The sequence below is a fragment of the Erpetoichthys calabaricus genome, chromosome 1 (assembly GCF_900747795.2).
Source record: "Erpetoichthys calabaricus chromosome 1, fErpCal1.3, whole genome shotgun sequence".
NCBI lineage: Eukaryota > Metazoa > Chordata > Cladistia > Polypteriformes > Polypteridae > Erpetoichthys > Erpetoichthys calabaricus.
Genome location: NC_041394.2, coordinates 17,774,473 through 17,793,871, shown reverse-complemented (window position 1 = coordinate 17,793,871; position 19,399 = coordinate 17,774,473). Strand labels below are relative to the sequence as shown.

Here is a 19,399-nt window from a genome sequence, read left to right as displayed (position 1 = left end):
AAGGCGAAGCTCTCAATTTACCAGTCGATCTATGTTCCTACCCTCACCTATGGTCATGAGCTATGGGTAGTGACCGAAAGAACGAGATCGCGAATACAAGTGGCTGAAATGAGTTTCCTCCGCAGGGTGTCTGGGCTTTCCCTTAAAGATAGGGTGAGAAGCTCAGTCATCCGGGAGGAGCTCAGAGTAGAGCCGCTGCTCCTCCGCATCGAGAGGAGTCAGATGAGGTGGCTCGGGCATCTGATCAGGATGCCTCCTGGACGCCTCCCTGGTGAGGTGTTCCGGGCACGTCCAACCGGGAGGAGGCCCCGGGGAAGACCCAGGACACGCTGGAGGGACTATGTCTCTCGACTGGCCTGGGAACGCCTTGGGATTCTCCCGGAAGAGCTAGAAGAAGTGGCCGGGGAGAGGGAAGTCTGGGCATCTCTGCTCAAGCTGCTGCCCCCGCGACCCGACCTCGGATAAGCGGGAGACAATGGATGGATGGATACATTCTGATACTAGAAAAATAAATATAGAGTTAGATAAATGTCGATAAAAGTTAAGTAGGTATAATAAAATATGCATCTATGATATATCATTAATTAAAAAAGAACAAATTGGTATTAGTGGGCTCCTTTCAAAAAAACGTTAGGGTGGCGCGATTAAAACTGTTATGAAAACTCGGATCTCAAATACTTAAAGGTTGAGAAACACTGAAATAAAGCATGTTTTGAACCTTGAACCTTGGTGGAAGCAGAAGTGATGTCAGAGCTTTCTGGTGGTCTTCTGTCCTAAGGATAGAGAAGGGAAAGGCATAAGTGCCATCTTTTGACTTGTTTGATGATTATATGAGCGCTGAAAATGTCCCCTAATCACGCATGTGTGACAGTAGCAAAAAGTCTAAAAGTAAAATAGAATCACCATTTGACTCGACCATGACAAAACAGTTACACTATAAACAATATCACGGCTATATAACTGCCCATCTACGGCTATGTCTACGTGTGGATGTGTGTGTGTCTGTCTGTCCGGCCTGGAAGTATAAGGCTACAGCATGAAGCTTAAAGAAAGCGACTCTGTCACCAAAGTGAAACCACCGCCGCTAATACACAAGCGAGGCAAGCACATTGGCAAAACGAAACCTCCGAGGAGAGAAAACTCACATAACTGGTGATAGACAACGAAGGCAAGCACATCGGTAAAAAAAAAACACTGATGAGCCGCTAATAATGTGATTGATTAATTGAAGTGCTAGAATCCATGGTTTCTAGGAGCCCGGGCTTTTTACGGCACAGGCTTACACAGCTAGTTACTATTTAATTGTTCAGGAGTTCTCTGATACTGCAATTTATTGGCAAAACTCTAGACCAACTCTTCATTGACCAAAAGGCAGCCAACAATTTTACCTTGTGATTTTCAACAGCTTTTGCCTGTTGATCCAATACTTCTTTAAAAATGTACTCTACAAAATTTGAACTACAATTAGTCAAACACCCTCTACAACCGACAACGAACAACGGCACAACAACCGATGAGCTTTTTACATCAGTTGAATTGAACTCTGCTGTCTATGAAAACTATGGAGCCACCACAAGCCTATTTGGTCTACGTAGTTAACTACATGACATTACCAAGTACTGTTAAAAAGCACGGACTTCATGTAGTCTACTGGTGCATGTAATTACATACTATAATGGCTGTTGTTTTTTACTTCCATGTTAATGGAAGTCTGATGATAGGTTTAAAAAGTCACTGTCAAGTTCAGATTCGGATTCTAGAATGTTCAAGATGTCGAGAAAATGTATTTTGGCACAGCGTGATGCTTTTGTGTGGGTGTCTGTGGAAATTCAAAATTGATTTTCATGTCTTGAAATTACAATTTTAATTGTATAACAATAACTCCTGAAGAAAAGTGACTAGTCTTTTTCAAATAAATTTGCATCATGTACAGTATATAATAATAGGTTTGATTTGTATAGCTAAAGAAGTTTGTGCAAAAGAAGCAGAAGGAGAAGAAGACCGGGAAGAGGAAAGAAAAGGGTAAGCTGAAAATAAGAGTGGGGGCACTGCATGTTGGGACAATGAGTAGGAATCGAAGAAGGTTAATAATAATATTATTATTATTATTATTTACATTTGTATAGCACTTGGCAGATTTGATGGAAAGGAGGAAAGTGGGCTTGCTGTATGTACAGGAAACAAGATGGAAGGGGAATATGGCAAGAGAATTGGGAGAAAGCTGAAAATTGTTGTTCAGTGGACTAAATCAGCAAAAGAGAAATGGTTCAGGTACAGTAGTATCCAAAGAAATAAAAAGTCTTGTCAGTGTGAATAAGAGGAGCGATAGGGTGAGCGTCAAGCTGGATAGATATATCTTTTTGTTCCATATTTTTCTCGTCTGATTATTTCCTCCCTGATTATTAAAGGGGTTTATATGCAGGTTCAATATGTGAAGGATTCCACTTTCTACATTAAAGGAACATAGTCTTCTAAGGACTTCTTTCTTCTTTAGTTGCTGTCTTTTATTAAAACATTGATATGGACCCCCAAGTACTTGTAGGAGTGCACCACCTCTACATCCAATCCCTGAGTAGTGATGAGACATAGAGGCTCTTTGGTGCAGCAAAAGTCAATAATGATGATGGGCAGATTGTAATACATGATGGAACTGAGCTAATTATCTGGGAGTTCATCACTGTGCTGACTGGTTATATATAGTACCTAGTGGTAAGAATCCCAGCAATAATATATTATTGGATAGATGACCACAAGCTATTATTTCCATATCTGAGGAGTGCTGGGGACGACACAAATAAGATTGTGGCCTGTAAATGCATTATAGACTGTGCATGGGACTTATATTGATTTTTATTTATATTGTATTAATTAATATCCTGACAATTGTTTAAAATATGTTTGAATTATTTATTCTGACTATACTCCTGGGCATTTTGTTGCCATGTTAAAATAAATGAGGTTCAGGGGTGTTTATTATGATGATATGAGGGGGAACCCAGAATTAAAACATTGTCTGTATTAGATGTTTGGATTTTGTGCATTCATTTAAAATCATTTGGGGTTTGTTACAGTGCATGATATATAAATAGTTATATAAATAGTTATGTGATGAACTCCACACAAATTTATGTCATGGGATTTTATTGTTACACTTTTCTGAACAATAAGGGAAAGACTCTCATGAAAAAATGTTCCACTTGTTACGAACTTCTACTTCTTGACTTCAGCACTCTTTTTTACTTGTTTATCCCCCATTATCAAAGGTTGTACTGCTGTTTTACCCTCATTTATCTTTTGGTTTTTGTCTCTGTTATGATTTGTTTCTTTTTCATAAATTTATTTATTAAACTAGGGGGCTTTGCCCCCTGCTCGCTTTGCTCGCCACACACCAGCAACTTCACATCTCTGCTGCTCACGTATGTGGATTCAACTTTCACCAAACAACAAAACTTTTAATTCTGGCCTCTTCATTGGGAAGAAACGCTACTTTTCCCTGATGGCAACACAAATTAGACAATCTACAAGTCTCCGACTTAAGGTTTTAAGCCATACAATATCTACATACTTTTGTCATATCACCTGTGTCCATATATTCAATCTCTTTTCACTTTTAGCTTTTTGTCAATATCACAATGAATTAGGATTTACATCCTGACAACACAACATATAACTTTGCCTGTGAGTGAATATTGTTTCTTTCTCAACTACACAAACTGTGTCTGATAATAGCATTCACACAAATGAGAAATGATTTTACCGTGTGCGTAGTTATAAATGTTTTAGATGTGGGCAGGACCTTTCCAAATCTCCTTGCATAAAGTCTTATCTCGCAGAGCTTGATATTTTCTCTCACAGGATTTCACGTTCACCAAACAACAAATCTTTTAATTCTCACGGATACGCCTCTTCATTGGGAAAAAACACTATGTTTCCCTGATGGCAACACAAATTAGACAATCTAGAAGTCTCTGACTTAAAGTTTTAAGCCATACAATATTTACATACTTTTATCATATCACCTATGTCCATATATTCAATCTCTGTTCACTTTTACCTTTTCGTCAATATTACATTGAATTTGGATTTACATCATGACAACGCAATGTATAACTGCCCATGAGTGAATATCGTTTCTTTCTCTCTACACGAACTGTGTCTGACAACAGCATTCACACAAATGAGAAATGATTGAACCGTGTGTATGGTTGTAAATGTTTCAGTATGTGGGCGGGACCTTTCCAAATCTCCTTGCATAAAGTCTTGTCTCGCAGAGCTTGATATTTTCTCTTGCAGAATTTCACTTTCACCAAACAACAAATCTTTAAATTCTCACAGATACGCCTCTTCATTGGGAAGAAACACTATGTTTCCCTGATGGCAACATGAATTAGACGATCTACAAGTCTCCGACTTAAAGTTTAAATCCGAAACAATATATTTGATCTCTTTTCGCTGTTCTGTTATTTCACCGAGTAATAATTTCTGTTTGTTTGTGCTAATGCGATCTTTACTATTATTTTTTTGAGAAAATATTAAATTTTCGGACTTCTATTATCTCTAATCTGCTCTGCATGTGTATCTCGCCAACATTTTTGAATTCTTTACGACGTTCTACATTGTCATCTACTCTTTGTCTTTTATTTCTGGCCTTGGGCATGGTTAAATCTCTTGGAGCAAAGTCTTATCTCTTGGGATGTGAAAGTGTCTCTATGAGAAAGTCACATCTCATCTCTCTTCCCAAGATTTTTTTATAATAGAGAGATATTACCAAGGTAGTGTGATGGGCGGCCACGGCCATTACCTGGCTTGGACGCCAGCTGGATGGAAAGACTTTGGGATAGAGTATCGGTAGGGTATTACCTTCCCCGGGATGCTAGAGGGCAGCCCTCCTGGGTGGCTGTGGCACCATTGATTCCCGCAGGGCATGCTGGGAGTTAGAGTGTGGCACAGCCCTGTTGGGTTCTATGGGGGGAGCTGCAGAGCCTTACAGGGGACTTTCACCACATCTGGGGTTGATTCTAGGTATGACTAATGAGTCACCTGGAACACTCCCAGGGTCGGCTTAAAAGGAGCTGCCTCACTCCTCACTGGGTTGTATTTATTTGTTCTTTTATTGTAATTTTTAAATTATCTCTAATGCCTTTGTGTAATATCTGTTATGTTTGTATATGATTTAGCAATTGTATCCATAACATTCTGTGTGCTTTATGGGTGAAGCCCCAGGAGACGGAGCCACCCTGTCTTCAATTCTGCTCCTGTTCCCTCCTTATGACTTTATATTCAGTCAGGACTGAGAAGCTCAGCAGCAGAGCATTGAGATTGTGTTGGAGATGTAAGTATTGTTATTTCTTTGAATTAATTGTTTTTTTTGTAACTTTAATGTCATCTTGGATTCCACCTCTAGATTAAGTATTGGGACTTGGTTCCTCTGAATTGCCTTTTTAGGAAAATCATTTTCCCTTTTATTTTGCTCCATTGAGCATTGCTTCTATTTTTGGTAATTTATCTATTTTTAAATATTTCTTGTTTGTCCTTTTGTGAACAAACCAGGTATTTACAGTAATCCTCTTTCTTTTACTTTAGTTTGGCACATTTCTAGTTCTTCTGCCATCCCTCCCTCTAGGCAGTCTGGTAGGCCGGAAGCCTACTGGTCATAGTTCTGAGTAAACTGGACTGAGTGAGCCTCTTCTGGGCTGGCAAGTGAAGCACCTGGCCAGTTTTGTGACTCCGGAGATGCATGTAGGTGATATCATGAAAACAATGAGATAAAAGGTTTCCCTCATGTCCCATTACTATCCAAGACTGCAGACACCAACCCTAAAAAATCATTGTGGTTGTTATAGTTTACATTTCTGTTTCTTCATCTTTGACTTTAGGTTTTCAATTAGTTTTGAGAGAAGTATTTTGTCTTTTGCAGTTATTGTTTCTGCCTAATATATGACTATATCTCATTTTCTGTTCTCTACACTCCATATAAGCCAGAGTTTTATGGGGTTTCTCTCCCTTGTAAGACATTTTTGGACTTGAATTGCATTTTTGAACTTTCATAGCCAGCGTCCAATATTTGGGGGTGCATAGACAGTGCCTGCAGGTAGTATTTGAGGGCTTCTGCCTAGGGTGTAGCTTTATCTGGGAATGCTTGTGTAGGTCCTGGCCTACTTTTTGAGAGTAGTTGAAAGGCCTCACACCCCTCATGTCATGTGTTTGACTCTGCTACACTATAGTTTTTATGTTAAAGATGCCTCCCCATAATCCAGCTGTCCAGCATGTGTAAATTAACATCACTAGAATCTCTCATCTCTTCCCTCACTTAAGGCCTCCGTGCTCAGATAAACTCTGACTCTCAACATGGAGCCCACAGATGCAGACCTCTATTAATATGCACAATGTAGTTTCAGGTGGTGTTTTAGTTATATAATTTATTTTATGACATTAAAATTCATAAAGATATCCAATTTTTAACTTACTTCTAATTCAGGGTTAAATGGAATGAAATACAACTGAGGAGTTTATTAAATTAAAAGTCATATACTATATATATTTTCTGTGGGAAAATGCTTCCATATATGCAGTATTTTTGTGTATGTTGCTAGTGTTGTCTTTGTTTTTTTTTTTAATTCTTGTTTTAAGGCTTTTAAAAAATTGAAATCAATTCACTGTGTGCCAAAGTGATTCTTTGGGTCTTATGAAAGTTTATTTCAGTGGAGTCTAATAACCCAGTTTTATTTAAAACCCTTGTAGAAGGTTATTCCACGCCAGGCCAGAGGATGACAGGGTGCAGTAAACCTTTCTCATTTATCTCTGCACACCAGACACAGGAAATTCTGCCTGATTCCAACAACACCACTTCCAGTTCCACCCCGATGACGTCACTTCCGGCTCTGGGGCCAAGAACATAACTTCTGGTTCCACCTCCTATGTGATGTCACTTCCGCCAACCTGTTTTGAAAGCTAGTCATCTTCCAGTTATGCTCAGTTCTGTTGTTGGACTCAACCTGTACACTTCTGTGTTACCTAATCTTCATTCAAATATATGGGTGGTTGCCCCAAACCTCCTTTTGGTGTCAAGGTCTATTTATTTCATAGTGTATAATACTTGGGAATGAGTGCAGTTCTAAAAAGCCCTAATGTAGATTTCTTTTTTAACTGTATACTAATTATTGAAATTACAATTGACCCTTAACTTACGAACTCAATTTGTTTGCGAGGGCTGGTTGTAACTCAAGTTGGTTGTAAGTCAAGACTATTTTTCCCATAAGAAATAATGGAAATGCCCTTAATTTGTTCCGAACCTCCCACAGCAACACTTACTTAACTTTTTTTAATAAAAAAGGGTTGTATAATGTGCATAATTTACCAAAAACACCAATAATTTTTGTAATGTACTAACCAAAAAGTTATAAAAAGTGCCTAGCCTACCAGAAACAACAATTTCATACTGTACTCACCATTTAAGTTGACATCTTTGGCTTGCAGGAAGGAAGGAGGAGGAGAATGAAATGGAAGGTGGTTATTGTTTGGAAGGAGCTTCCTTATACAAATCTTTTCTTTGTAAAATTGTTGAGATGGTGGATTTCGACATGCTGTACATATTAGCGAGATCGGTCACACGAACACCACTCTTATATTTCCAAACAATTTCCTTCTTTGTTTTGATTGTGATCGCTTTTTTTACCTTCGTTACCTTCTCTTCCTTCCTTAGCAATTATCGAAATAAATTATATAAATCACAGCACTGACCGAAATTACGTCCACAAACACATGTATCTGGGCTTCGACTGACGCTTACAAACGCTCTCGGCTGTTTGTTTACAATCACACAAGCGGATACACGTGACCGCATTCGGGTCGTAACGCAAGACGTTGGTCATAATTCAAAACAAAAATTTTGGTCGTAAAACCAAGTTGTTCGCATGTCAGGCCGGTCGTATATCAAGGGTCGACTGTATTGAGAAACCAAAAATTAGGTGGTAAAGTGTGTTCTTTGAAAGCTGATGGTTTTCCTAACTTTGGAATAAGAATCTGCCAAAAACACATACTCACACACACACACACACACACACACACACACACACACACACACACACACATATATATATATATATATATATATATATATATATATATATATATATGTAGTCACACACATGCGCTTAGGAGGCAATCAAAAAGCCTAGGTGAGTGAAATATATCGAGACAGGGGGTTGTCACATGGTACTTACCTAAAACTCCCATTCTTCTCAGCAGGAAAACCAAAGAAAAATAAGAACGCTACTTCTGGATTCCAAGATGGCCACCGGGACGTCACTTCTGGCTCCTGACATGACGTCACTTCCGGCAACTCCCGATGTCATCACGTCTGGTTTCCTGCCAACCATTTCCTGCCAACCATTTTCTGCCTCCATTTTCTTTTACTGTATAAAAACACCATTTTCCCACTGTAAATTATCAACTGCTTGTACAAATTGCTTTTGATCATCATAACTTTTTTTTTTGTGTTTTTTTTTTCTTGTCCGTTAGACAATTTACAGGGACGGTCCCCAAAACTTATTTTTGTGACGCTTCATTTTGTTTCTAAAGAAGATATTTCCACAATTGGCATAGCCGATAAGGTTTTTTGTTCGAAAATGACTGCAGAACAAAACCTAAATATGATCCTATCAACCATCATGGCTGAATTAAGTACCTTGAAGGTACAAATGGGTGAGACTCAGACCCAGCTCGCCGAATCTGAAGCCCGGGCTGCAGCCGCGGTACAGACAGGCCACTCAGGTTTCCATGAATCAAGCGATCCTCCAGACCAGGTTCAAACAGACGTGATAGGACATCAGCATTAATATGTTCAGAGCCAGGTCAATGCCTGACTATAAAACTGTAAGGTTGTAAGCCCAGGAACCATCTCATGAGACGGGAGTTTGTATCTTTTTGATGGTATAACCATTGAAGTGGAGCATGATCAGTTACTAATGTGAAATTTCTTCCCCATAAGTAATACCGTAGCGCTTCTACAGCCCATTTAATCGCCAAACATTCTTTCTCAATAGTTGAATAATTGCGTTCTCTGGGGAGTAATTTCCTACTCAAATATTTGATGGGTGTTCTTCCCCATCAAACACCTGGAACAGGACTGCGCCTACTCCGAATGCACTTGCGTTCGTCTGTAGTATAAACTCTTTAGTGAAATCGGGATTTCGCAACACTGGATAAGAAGACAAAGCTTTTTTTAAATCTGAGAAGGAACGTTCGCAAGGTTCTGTCTAAATAATAGATCTTTTTTTCTTCCTTTAGTAAGCTCTGAGAGGGGAGCAGCCCTATTTGCGAAGTCAGGGATGAATCTTCTGTAGTAAACCGCTAGCCCCAGAAAAGCGCGTACCTGTTTCTGCGTTTTAGGATGTGGGTGCGCGAGCACCTCTTCTATTTTTCTTAATTGTGGACGAAGTAAACCCCTGCCCATGGATTAACCTAGATAATGAGTCTCAGACATACCTAGTTTACATTTCTTCGGGTTAGCAGTCAATCCAGCTTGTTTCAGGCTATCAAGGACAGCCTGGAGACGTTCTAAATGCGAATGCTAATCATTGCTGAAAATCACCACATCATCAAGATATGCCCCAGAATATTCAGAATGTGGACGCAGTATCTGATTCATCATTCGCTGAAATGTTAGAGGGGCCCCATGAAGACCAAACAGCAGTCTTGTAAATTCAAAAAGTCCATCAGGAGTCACAAATGCTGTTTTCTCACAACTGTCAGCCTCTAGAGGCACCTGCCAATAACCCTTTGTGAGGTCTAGCGTGGAGATATAGGTCGCCTGACCCAGTTTTTCCAACAGCTCATCTACTTGGGGCATTGGGTAAGCATCAAATTTAGAGACCTTATTCAAGTGCCTAAAATCGATACAGAAGCGAACCGAACCGTCTTGCTTGGGAACTAACACGACCGGACTACACCAGTCACTTTTACTTTCTTGAATTACACCTAGCTCCAGCATCTTCTTGACTTCTTCATGCACAATATTTCTTTGTGCTTCCGGGATTCGAAACGGCCACATCTGTACCTGAACACCAGGTTCAGTGGTGATTTTATGTTCTGCTAAACTAGTGACGCCTGGCAAGTCTGAAAAAACATCAGTGTTCTGTTCTATCAAGGTTAATAATTCTGCCTTTTGTGGACCAGTCAAATCGTTACCAATGACAACATCAGTCTGAGGAATGGCAGCTAAGGAAGTGTAAACCCCTTGTCGGTCGTGCCATTTCTTTAAGAGATTAATGTGTAAAATTTGGAATGGTTTTCGCCGGCCTGGTATTCTAACCTTGTAATTTACTGGTCCCATACGCTCCTCGATAACTGCCGGGCCCTGCCATTTAGCTAGGAATTTGTGCGGGTCAGACGGTACCAGTACTAAAACACGATCACCGGGTTTGAATTCGTGAAGTTGACTGCGTCTATCGTAAAGACGTTTTTGTGTTTCCTGTTCTCGTTGTTGATGCTCTACAGCAATAGAAGAAAGTCTAGAAATTCTATCTTGTAAGGAAACTACTCGCTCTGCAAAACTCTCCTCGAGAGATGTTGTTTCATGTCCTATCCATTCTTCTCGTACAACATCTAGGATGCCTCTTGGGCACCTGCCAAATAACAGCTCGAATGGACTCAAACCAGTGGATGCTTGCGGCAATTCCTGCACCGCGAACATAACAAAAGGCAGGACGGTGTCCCAAGTTGTGGGATCATTATGAGCAACTCTTCTAATCATTTGTTTTAAGGTTTTGTTAAACCGTTCAGTCAAACCATTAGTCTGTGGATGGTAAACGGTGGTGCCTAATTTCTTAATAGCGAATCTATTACACAATTGTTTCATCACACGAGAAGTAAAAGGTATGCCTTGGTCAGTCAAAATTTCCCTAGCAATGCCAATATGAGTAAAAATCACGCACAGAGCTTTGGCTACTGCGGAGGAGTTGGCCTTTTCCAAAGCAGCTACTTCTGGATATCCCGTTGCATAGTCAACTAACACCAGCATATATTGGTAACCATTTTTAGTGTTAGACAAAGGACCTACAATATCTAATCCCACCCTCTGAAAGGGGACATCCAAAATAGGCATAGGACAAAGGGGAGCCCGAGGAGGCTTATAAGCGGAGACGATCTGACAGTCAGGACATGAAGTACAGAACAGTTTAACATCTTTTCCCATATTCAGCCAATAAAATCGTTTTGATAACCGCTCTCTGGTCTTATCAGCCCCCAGGTGCCCTCCCAAGATGTGAGAGTGGGCCAGCTGTAAAAGAATTTCCCCCATCAAATGGTCTGTAATCACTCTGAAAAGACAACCGTCTTTTTCTAGAAAGTGTGGTGTTTTCAAGCTCCCGGTATTGCGCTCTTGGTAATAGGAGTCACTAGCAGTGTGAGCCTGTTTAAATGCATATTCTAATGAGCCATCAGCACGCTGCAAGCGTATAAAACCCAGCTGCTCGCTAGTACTCGATTTGGGTTCGGAGGCATTTGCAATCTGAGAGGATGTAGAAGGGCCTTGCCATTCTGGGAAATTGTGGGGGGTGTCTCCCTCGGACTCACTGGAGAGATCGGGTTCAATATCTAATTGAGGTTCTAGATTTTTCCAAACCGCCACCAGTTCCCCATCTTCCTCCCCCCGACTAAGTTCAACAGGTGAATTGATGACTGGTGAGCGATGATCAGCCATTACTCTAGGAAAAAGGGCATTCCTTTTGCCTATCAGCAAAGGCCAAAGGCATGAGTCAGAAACAGCAGACCAAACTTTAAAGTGACGACCCCTATAAGTTAAAGGAAGAAGTAATGTCTCATAGTCTTTAACATCTCCATGTACACAACAACCCCACTTCTGGTACCACTTGTCACGCTTGGGTTACAAAATTGCACAGAAACCAGAGGAAGTTGAAGAGACTGGAATTTTATTCAAACACTGCAAACAAACATTTGTCTCTTTAAAGGGTTTCAAACGTGCTCCTTGAAAGAAAAGAGTTAACACCTCCGCTTGTCATTTAAAAGTAACCTTGGACTTCTTCTTCTCCGGAGGAATACGTGTCAGGAGCAGGAGAGGTCTGAGAGAGAGAAGGAGAAGCAGGTAATCAATTTAACAAACTGAAAGCAGCCCGTGCAGGCTTTTTAAGAAGACGGAGCACCGCGCGAGAGGCATATTACGCGACAGAGCCGGCCAGAAGGGAAAGGGGGAATGTGAAGGTAGTCTGTCCATTTTTCTTAGGTGTTTTCCCATGGGCGTCTGTATTTTCTGGGGGTGCGATCAGCGTCGCAGCTCACAATATATGTATATATATATATATATATATATATATATATATATATATATATATATATATATATATACACTCTCACAAAGTGGACACTTGGTGGCACTGTTGCTCACCTTTACTCCAACAGGCAAACACTGGACACAGGTTAAAAGTTACTTTCTTCTATAAAGTGCCCCAAACCACCTCCACCACAACAAACAGGCAATAACTATAATAATAATACAATAATTAAACAATTCTCTCCTCCCAGCAGCTCAGGCACACTCCCTCCCAACTCCAGCTACCACTAGGTCTCCACCAGTCCTTTATGTAGTCCTTGACCTGGAAGTACTTCTGTCCCTCCGTCCATGTGATTCAGCAGATGGACACTTGTTTTCTTCAGCCCGTAAGTACTTCTGTCCTTCCGTTCTCATGACTTGAAAGTACTTCCGGGCTATATTGGAAATGGAAATCCCCGTGTCTCCCTGCAGAGTTCCCTGGCGGCACCCATGGTAACCAACAGGGCTGTGAAGCCAAACTCCATCTCCCATAGTGCCCTGTGGGAATCTGGGGCACCACTAAACTGCAGGTAAGTTGCCGTCTAGCGTCCTGGGGGGTTCGACCGAGTTGAGCTGTTGGCCATCCATCACAATATGCCCACTGCACCACTGTGCCACCTATATATATATATATATATATATATATATATATATATATATATATATATATATATATATATATCCATCCAGCCATCCATTGTCCAACCCGCTGAATCCGAACACAGGGTCACGGGGGTCTGCTGGAGCCAATCCCAGCCAACACAGGGCACAAGGCAGGAACCAATCCCAGGCAGAGTGCCAACCCACAGCAGTATATATATATATATATATATATATATATATATATATATATATATATATATATATATATATATATATATATATATACTGTATATATATATATATACAGTGCATCCGGAAAGTATTCACAGCGCATCACTTTTTCCACCTTTTGTTATGTTACAGCCTTATTCCAAAATGGATTAAATTAATTTTTTTTCCTCAGAATTCTACACACAACACCCCATAATGACAACGTGAAAAAAGTTTACTTGAGGTTTTTGCAAATTTATTAAAAATAAAAAAACTGAGAAATCCCATGTACATAAGTATTCACAGCCTTTGCTCAATACTTTGTCGATGTACCTTTGGCAGCAATTACAGCCTCAAGTCTTGTTGAATATGATGCCACAAGCTTGGCACACCTATCCTTGGCCAGTTTCGCCCATTCCTCTTTGCAGCACCGCTCAAGCTCCATCAGGTTGGATGGGAAGCGTCGGTGCACAGCGATTTTAAGATCTCTCCAGAGATGTTCAATCGGATTCAAGTCTGGGCTCTGGCTGGGCCACTCAAGGACATTCACAGAGTTGTCCTGAAGCCACTCCTTTGATATCTTGGCTGTGTGCTTAGGGTCATTGTCCTGCTGAAAGATGAACCGTCGCCCCAGTCTGAGGTCAAGAGCACTCTGGAGCAGGTTTTCATCCAGGATGTCTCTGTACATTGCTGCAGTCATCTTTCCCTTTATCCTGACTAGTCTCCCAGTCCCTGCCGCTGATAAACATCCCCACAGCATGATGCTGCCACCACCATGCTTCACTGTAGGGATGGTATTGGCCTGGTGATGAGCGGTGCCTGGTTTCCTCCAAACGTGAAGCCTGGCATTCACACCAAAGAGTTCAATCTTTGTCTCATCAGACCAGAGAATTTTCTTTCTCATGGTCTGAGAGTCCTTCAGGTGCTTTTTGGCAAACTCCAGGCGGGCTGCCATGTGCCTTTTACTAAGGAGTGGCTTCCATCTGGCCACTCTACCATACAGGCCTGATTGGTGGATTGCTGCAGAGATGGTTGTCCTTCTGGAAGGTTCTCCTCTTTCCACAGAGGACCTCTGGAGCTCTGACAGAGTGATCATTGGGTTCTTGGTAACCTTCCTGACTAAGGCCCTTCTCCCCCGATCACTCAGTTTAGATGGCCGGCCAGCTCTAGGAAGAGTCCTGGTGGTTTCCAACTTCTTCCACTTATGGATGATGAAGGTCACTGTGCTCATTGGGACCTTCAAAGCAGCAGACATTTTTCTGTAACCTTCCCCAGATTTGTGCCTTGAGACAATCCTGTCTCGGAGGTCTACAGACAATTCCTTTGACTTCATGCTTGGTTTGTGCTCTGACATGAACTGTCAACTGTGGGACCTTATATAGACAGGTGTGTGCCTTTCCAAATCAGGTCCAGTCAACTGAATTTACCACAGGTGGACTCCAATGAAGCTGCAGAAACATCTCAAGGATGATCAGGGGAAACAGGATGCACCTGAGCTCAATTTTGAGCTTCATGGCAAAGGCTGTGAATACTTATGGACACGTGCTTTCTCAATTTTTTTATTTTTAATAAATTTGCAAAAACCTCAAGTAAACTTTTTTCACGTTGTCATTATGGGGTGTTGTGTGTAGAATTCTGAGGAAAAAAATGAATTTAATCCATTTTGGAATAAGGCTGTAACATAACAAAATGTGGAAAAAGTGATGCGCTGTGAATACTTTCCAGATGCACTGTATATATATATATATATATATATATATATATATATATATATATATATATATATATATATATATATATATATAAATATGTGCTGGGGTTGGAAGAACTGACATTCTGACTGGGGTCAGGAATGATTACCTGCTCAACCAAGAGGCTGTAATGGATGGAGCCCAAGATTACAGAAACAACCTGGCTGGGATGGTCCTCAGCTTTTGTCCCAGTTGAGATAATCAAATAATGGATGGACAAGGTTTGAATGGACCTTTTGTCCCCCACTATGAAAGCTGGCAGTGCTCTCCTGGCTGGAACTTAGTATGGACTCTTGCAGGGCTGCCTGGGTATTGTAGTTTGAAAGGATGATCCTGTCGGGGTCCTTGGTCACCACATGGGGGCATTGTGAAGAATGGACATCACTATTTTGGAAAGCTTCTGTATGACCTGTACTTCCAGCGTGCATTGGTGACACCAGAAACACTTCTAGTTTGACATAAAAAGTGTCGCTCTGCCTCATCCAAGGGTGAGAGTCGAGAGGCAGAGAGTGCAAGCTCATGTGGAGAAGTGAAAGAAGAGGAGAAGGGAACTTTATTAATGACCAATAGTGTGTTGGATTGTTAAAGAAAGCCTGTTAAAGTGTTGATGGGTAATAAAAAAACTTTTATCTATCCCTAAACTGTGTTTGGTGTTCGGCACTCTGTGGCGCCCCTTTGTATTCACAATATACTGCATCTGCTCTCTATATATAAAATCCTAAGCCTAAAAGTGCAAGGGTGACGTTTTTATGTCACATTTTTTGTCACACTTTAAATTTGGCTTATTTTAAAACCTATATATACAGTGCTCAGCATAAATGAGTACACCCCACTACATTTGTCAGAAAACCTTTAGTTTCCTTTCAGTATCAACATTGTCTATGAGATACTGTACTACAAAATACTCCCACAAATGTGGGCCATTGATTGCAAACAAGATTTGTTAATTTGCACACACAAAAAAGTGATTATCCTAACAAATTTATTCAAGCCCATGTAGCAAAAATGAGTACACCCCAATTATAGTCTTAGGAGAAAAGCCACACTTAAGACTACAAAAGTCCAATTAACAGGCATTCAACCACAGGTGAGTCTAATGATTCATTTAAGAGGTGTCCAGCAGACAGGTGACTATAAAAGGGCATTACTTAACAAAGAAAAGCTCTTCCCATTTCATGCTGTCAGCAATGGCTCCACATGGAAGAGAAATGTCAAAAAATCTGAGAAAGGAAATCATTACACAAAAAAGGTGAGGGCTACAAGAAGATCAGCAAAGCTTTACATATCAGTCAAAATACTGTAGCAAAAGTGATCCAAAATCTAAGAAAGATGGAAGTGCAACCATCTTACAGAGACATCCAGGCTGTCCACGGAAGTTAACATCCCGACAGGAGCGTCTTCTGATGAGAAGGGTTGAAGAAAATCACCATGCAAGTTCACTGTAGTTAGCTAAAGCAGTAGAAAGCCAAACTGGAGTGACCGTTTCCCGTGACACAATACGGCGCACACTGCAGAGGAATGGCATGCATGGGTATCGTCCACGAAGGAAGCCTCTCCTAAAGCCCATGCACAAAAAAGCACGCCTAGAATTTGCTAAGGCCAATGCTGAAAAAGATGAAGACTACTGGGACTCTATACTCTGGAGTGATGAGACAAAGATCACTGTTTTTTGAACTAATGGTTTCAAAACAGTATGGCGTCGTAAAGGTGAGGATTTCAAAGAAAAATGCATGATGCCTACAGTGAAACATGGTGGTGGCAGTGTCCTTATGTGGGGCTGCATGAGTGCTGCTGGTGTTGAGGAGCTGCATTTCATTGATGGTATCATGAACTCAACAATGTACTGCTCTATACTGAAGGAGAAGATGCTGCCATCACTCTGTGCACTTGGTCATCGTGCACTTTTCCAACACGACAATGACCCAAAACACACATCTAAAGCTACTGTTGCATTTCTGAAGAAGAACAGGGTGAAGGTGATTGAATGGCCAAGTATGTCTCCTGATCTGAACCCAATCGAACACCTGTGGGGAATTCTGAAGCGACAAGTTGAGCATCACTCTCCATCCAGCATCCAGGCTCTAAAAGAGGATATTCTTGAAGAATGGAAAAAGATAGATGTTGCAACATGTCGCCAACTTGTTCATTCCATGCCTAGACGACTTGGTGCTGTCCTTAAGAATCACGGTGGTCATACAAAATACTAGATGTAGTAGTTTTTGTTGCGGGGTGTATTCATTTTTGCTTCAACCAATTTGAGTGAAACTGAAGATTTTGTGATCTAAGTTATATTATTAACCTTAATTTCATGTTATGGAGTTTAACAAGTGTTCAATAAAACTCAGCCTTGTGAAAATTTTGGACATTGTTCTTTTGTTCATTGAGCTACTGATTAAATTCGTACTTTTTAAAGGGGGTGTACTCATTTATGCTGAGCACTGTATATGGTTGGCATCGTTCTGTTTCGAATTTATTGAATTTTAATGTGATGTTGTTAGATTTTCAGATTATTATTCCATTTTTAAATTATAAACTAAAAAATATCAAGAACTCACGTCTCGCAAGATGGGACTTTGTGCCAAAAGATTTAACCACCGGGGCCGGAAATAAAACACAAAGAGTAGGACAGCTGCTGTACAGGCTTTTAAATGTTCTTCAGAATGCGAGTGAAGCGAGCAGGGGGGAACCCCCTAGTATATATATACATTGTGGGGAACAGCCCGGACACAGACAGGCAGACATCATTTTGTCACCCAACACACATTTTTTATACAATCACTATTTACAGAAGTGCCACACAACCCACAGACTTCCTCAAAGTCCAGGCCAATACCACAATGCCTCACTCTCTTGAGGCCGCCTCCTGTCTCTCCTCTAAGACCGCGTCTTCTTCCACCCGACTCCAGCCTCGAATGAAGGGAGGTGGCCCCTTTTATTCATACCCGGATGTGCTCCAGGTGTGCACCGGCAATCTTCCACCTGACACGCCCCAGTGTGGCGGAAGTGCTGGCTGTCTCCCCGGAAGCACTCTGGGTGTTCCCTCTCTTCTTCCCCCCAGCACTTCCTGGTGTGGCGGAAGTGCTGGGGTCCAGGGTCCATCAGGCACGGGGATGCCCCCTGGCGGTGGCCACGGGCCCCTACAGGGTTGAGCTTCTAAGCCCTGTACCCGTGGCCCCCAATACAACCAGGGTGGTCGCCCCCTCATGGTCTGGAGGAGGCATGAGCCCTACTCCTGTCTCCCCGGGCGTCCCAGCCAGGTAGGAACCCCAGCCGGGTACCACAATATATATATGTGTGTGTACACAAATATGCACCATACCATACCATATTTATTTGTTGAGCGCTTAAAAACACAGCATTACAACCGACCAAAGCGCTGTACAGTTAAAACAAACAGGACTAAAAACAAAATATTAAAAGCAAACATTAGGAGAGAATTTGAACTAAGAAACTAAAAACAGGTCAGAGGACCCAATAAAATAGAGAAAATAGCGAAAAACAAGTAGAAAATGAAACAAGTTAAGAATTAAAAGCCAATGTGAAGAAGTGCGTTTTTAAGCGTAATTTGAATGTGGCAACTGAAGTGGCTTGCCTAACCACTAAGGGTAGGGAGTTCCAGACCCTGGGTGCACCATAATCAATAGTAGGTGTAAACAAGATTGCTTTAACTACAGTGAGGAGTTATAGTCACAGTGAGATAAAGTGCAGAGAAAATGAATACAATTTAGTATTGAAGAAATAATCATCAAAATAAGAAACATTGTTTTTAATTCCAAACAAGCACAGGTTTTAGTATACATAAGGTAATAACTTGTACTTGACACGGCGGCAATATTCCTTCCAAGCCAATCCATACTTTTCCGCGCACTCTTTCTCAGTCTCCTCAGCCCGTTTCCTTAGGATGTTTAGGCAACTTACAAAAGAACAATAAGGAATCCAACTAGAAAATCCTGCAAAAAAAAAAAAAAACAATCATGAGGTATGTATTTAAATGTTCTATAAATCAGAAGTTAGCATTTACCTTAAAGTATTTTAAGAAATGTTCATGAAGAAGTGGAAGAGTGTTGTGTATAAAGTAAAATTTATTTGCAATTTTTCCAAAACTACCAAAACCACCTTGTCCAATATTAAGTTATGAACTTCTAAATGAATATAAATAAGAGACAAAATCCAAATGAAAAATATCCAAAATATTCAAAAATTTAAATACAATATACTAAATTAAAAGACATACAAAAAAAATCACAAAAATAGGACAAAAAATATAAGTAACTGAAGTGAGAAAAAAGACACATATCCAAAATTTCTTATCCAAAAATTCAAAATTTCCAAATTATCCAAATCAAAAAGTATCAAAAACTACAAACTTGCAACAAATGGAAACACAAAAGGAACAAAAGCTACACAATCAGGCTAATGTCACAGCAAGTTAGCTATGGCACTGTTATATTTCAGCCGGGTATGGTGTTCAAATTCCCTTTTTTTTTTGTCTTTTTAAATTTTTTTG

The 19,399-nt window shown here is 40.7% G+C and overlaps 2 protein-coding genes across 2 annotated transcripts in view; both read right to left on the bottom strand.

Annotated features, from left to right (window-relative positions):
• The window catches only part of sympk (symplekin), a 581,858-nt gene that overhangs the window by 101,759 nt on the left and 460,700 nt on the right, over nt 1–19,399 (bottom strand). The window lies entirely within an intron of this gene.
• The window catches only part of si:ch1073-429i10.1 (delta(14)-sterol reductase TM7SF2), a 73,356-nt gene continuing 72,599 nt past the window's right edge, over nt 18,643–19,399 (bottom strand). The window contains exon 12 of the mRNA XM_028793082.2: nt 18,643–18,842. Within this exon, the coding sequence (XP_028648915.1) occupies nt 18,682–18,842 (161 nt within the window). The 3' untranslated portion in view covers nt 18,643–18,681. The remainder of the gene's footprint in view (nt 18,843–19,399) is intronic.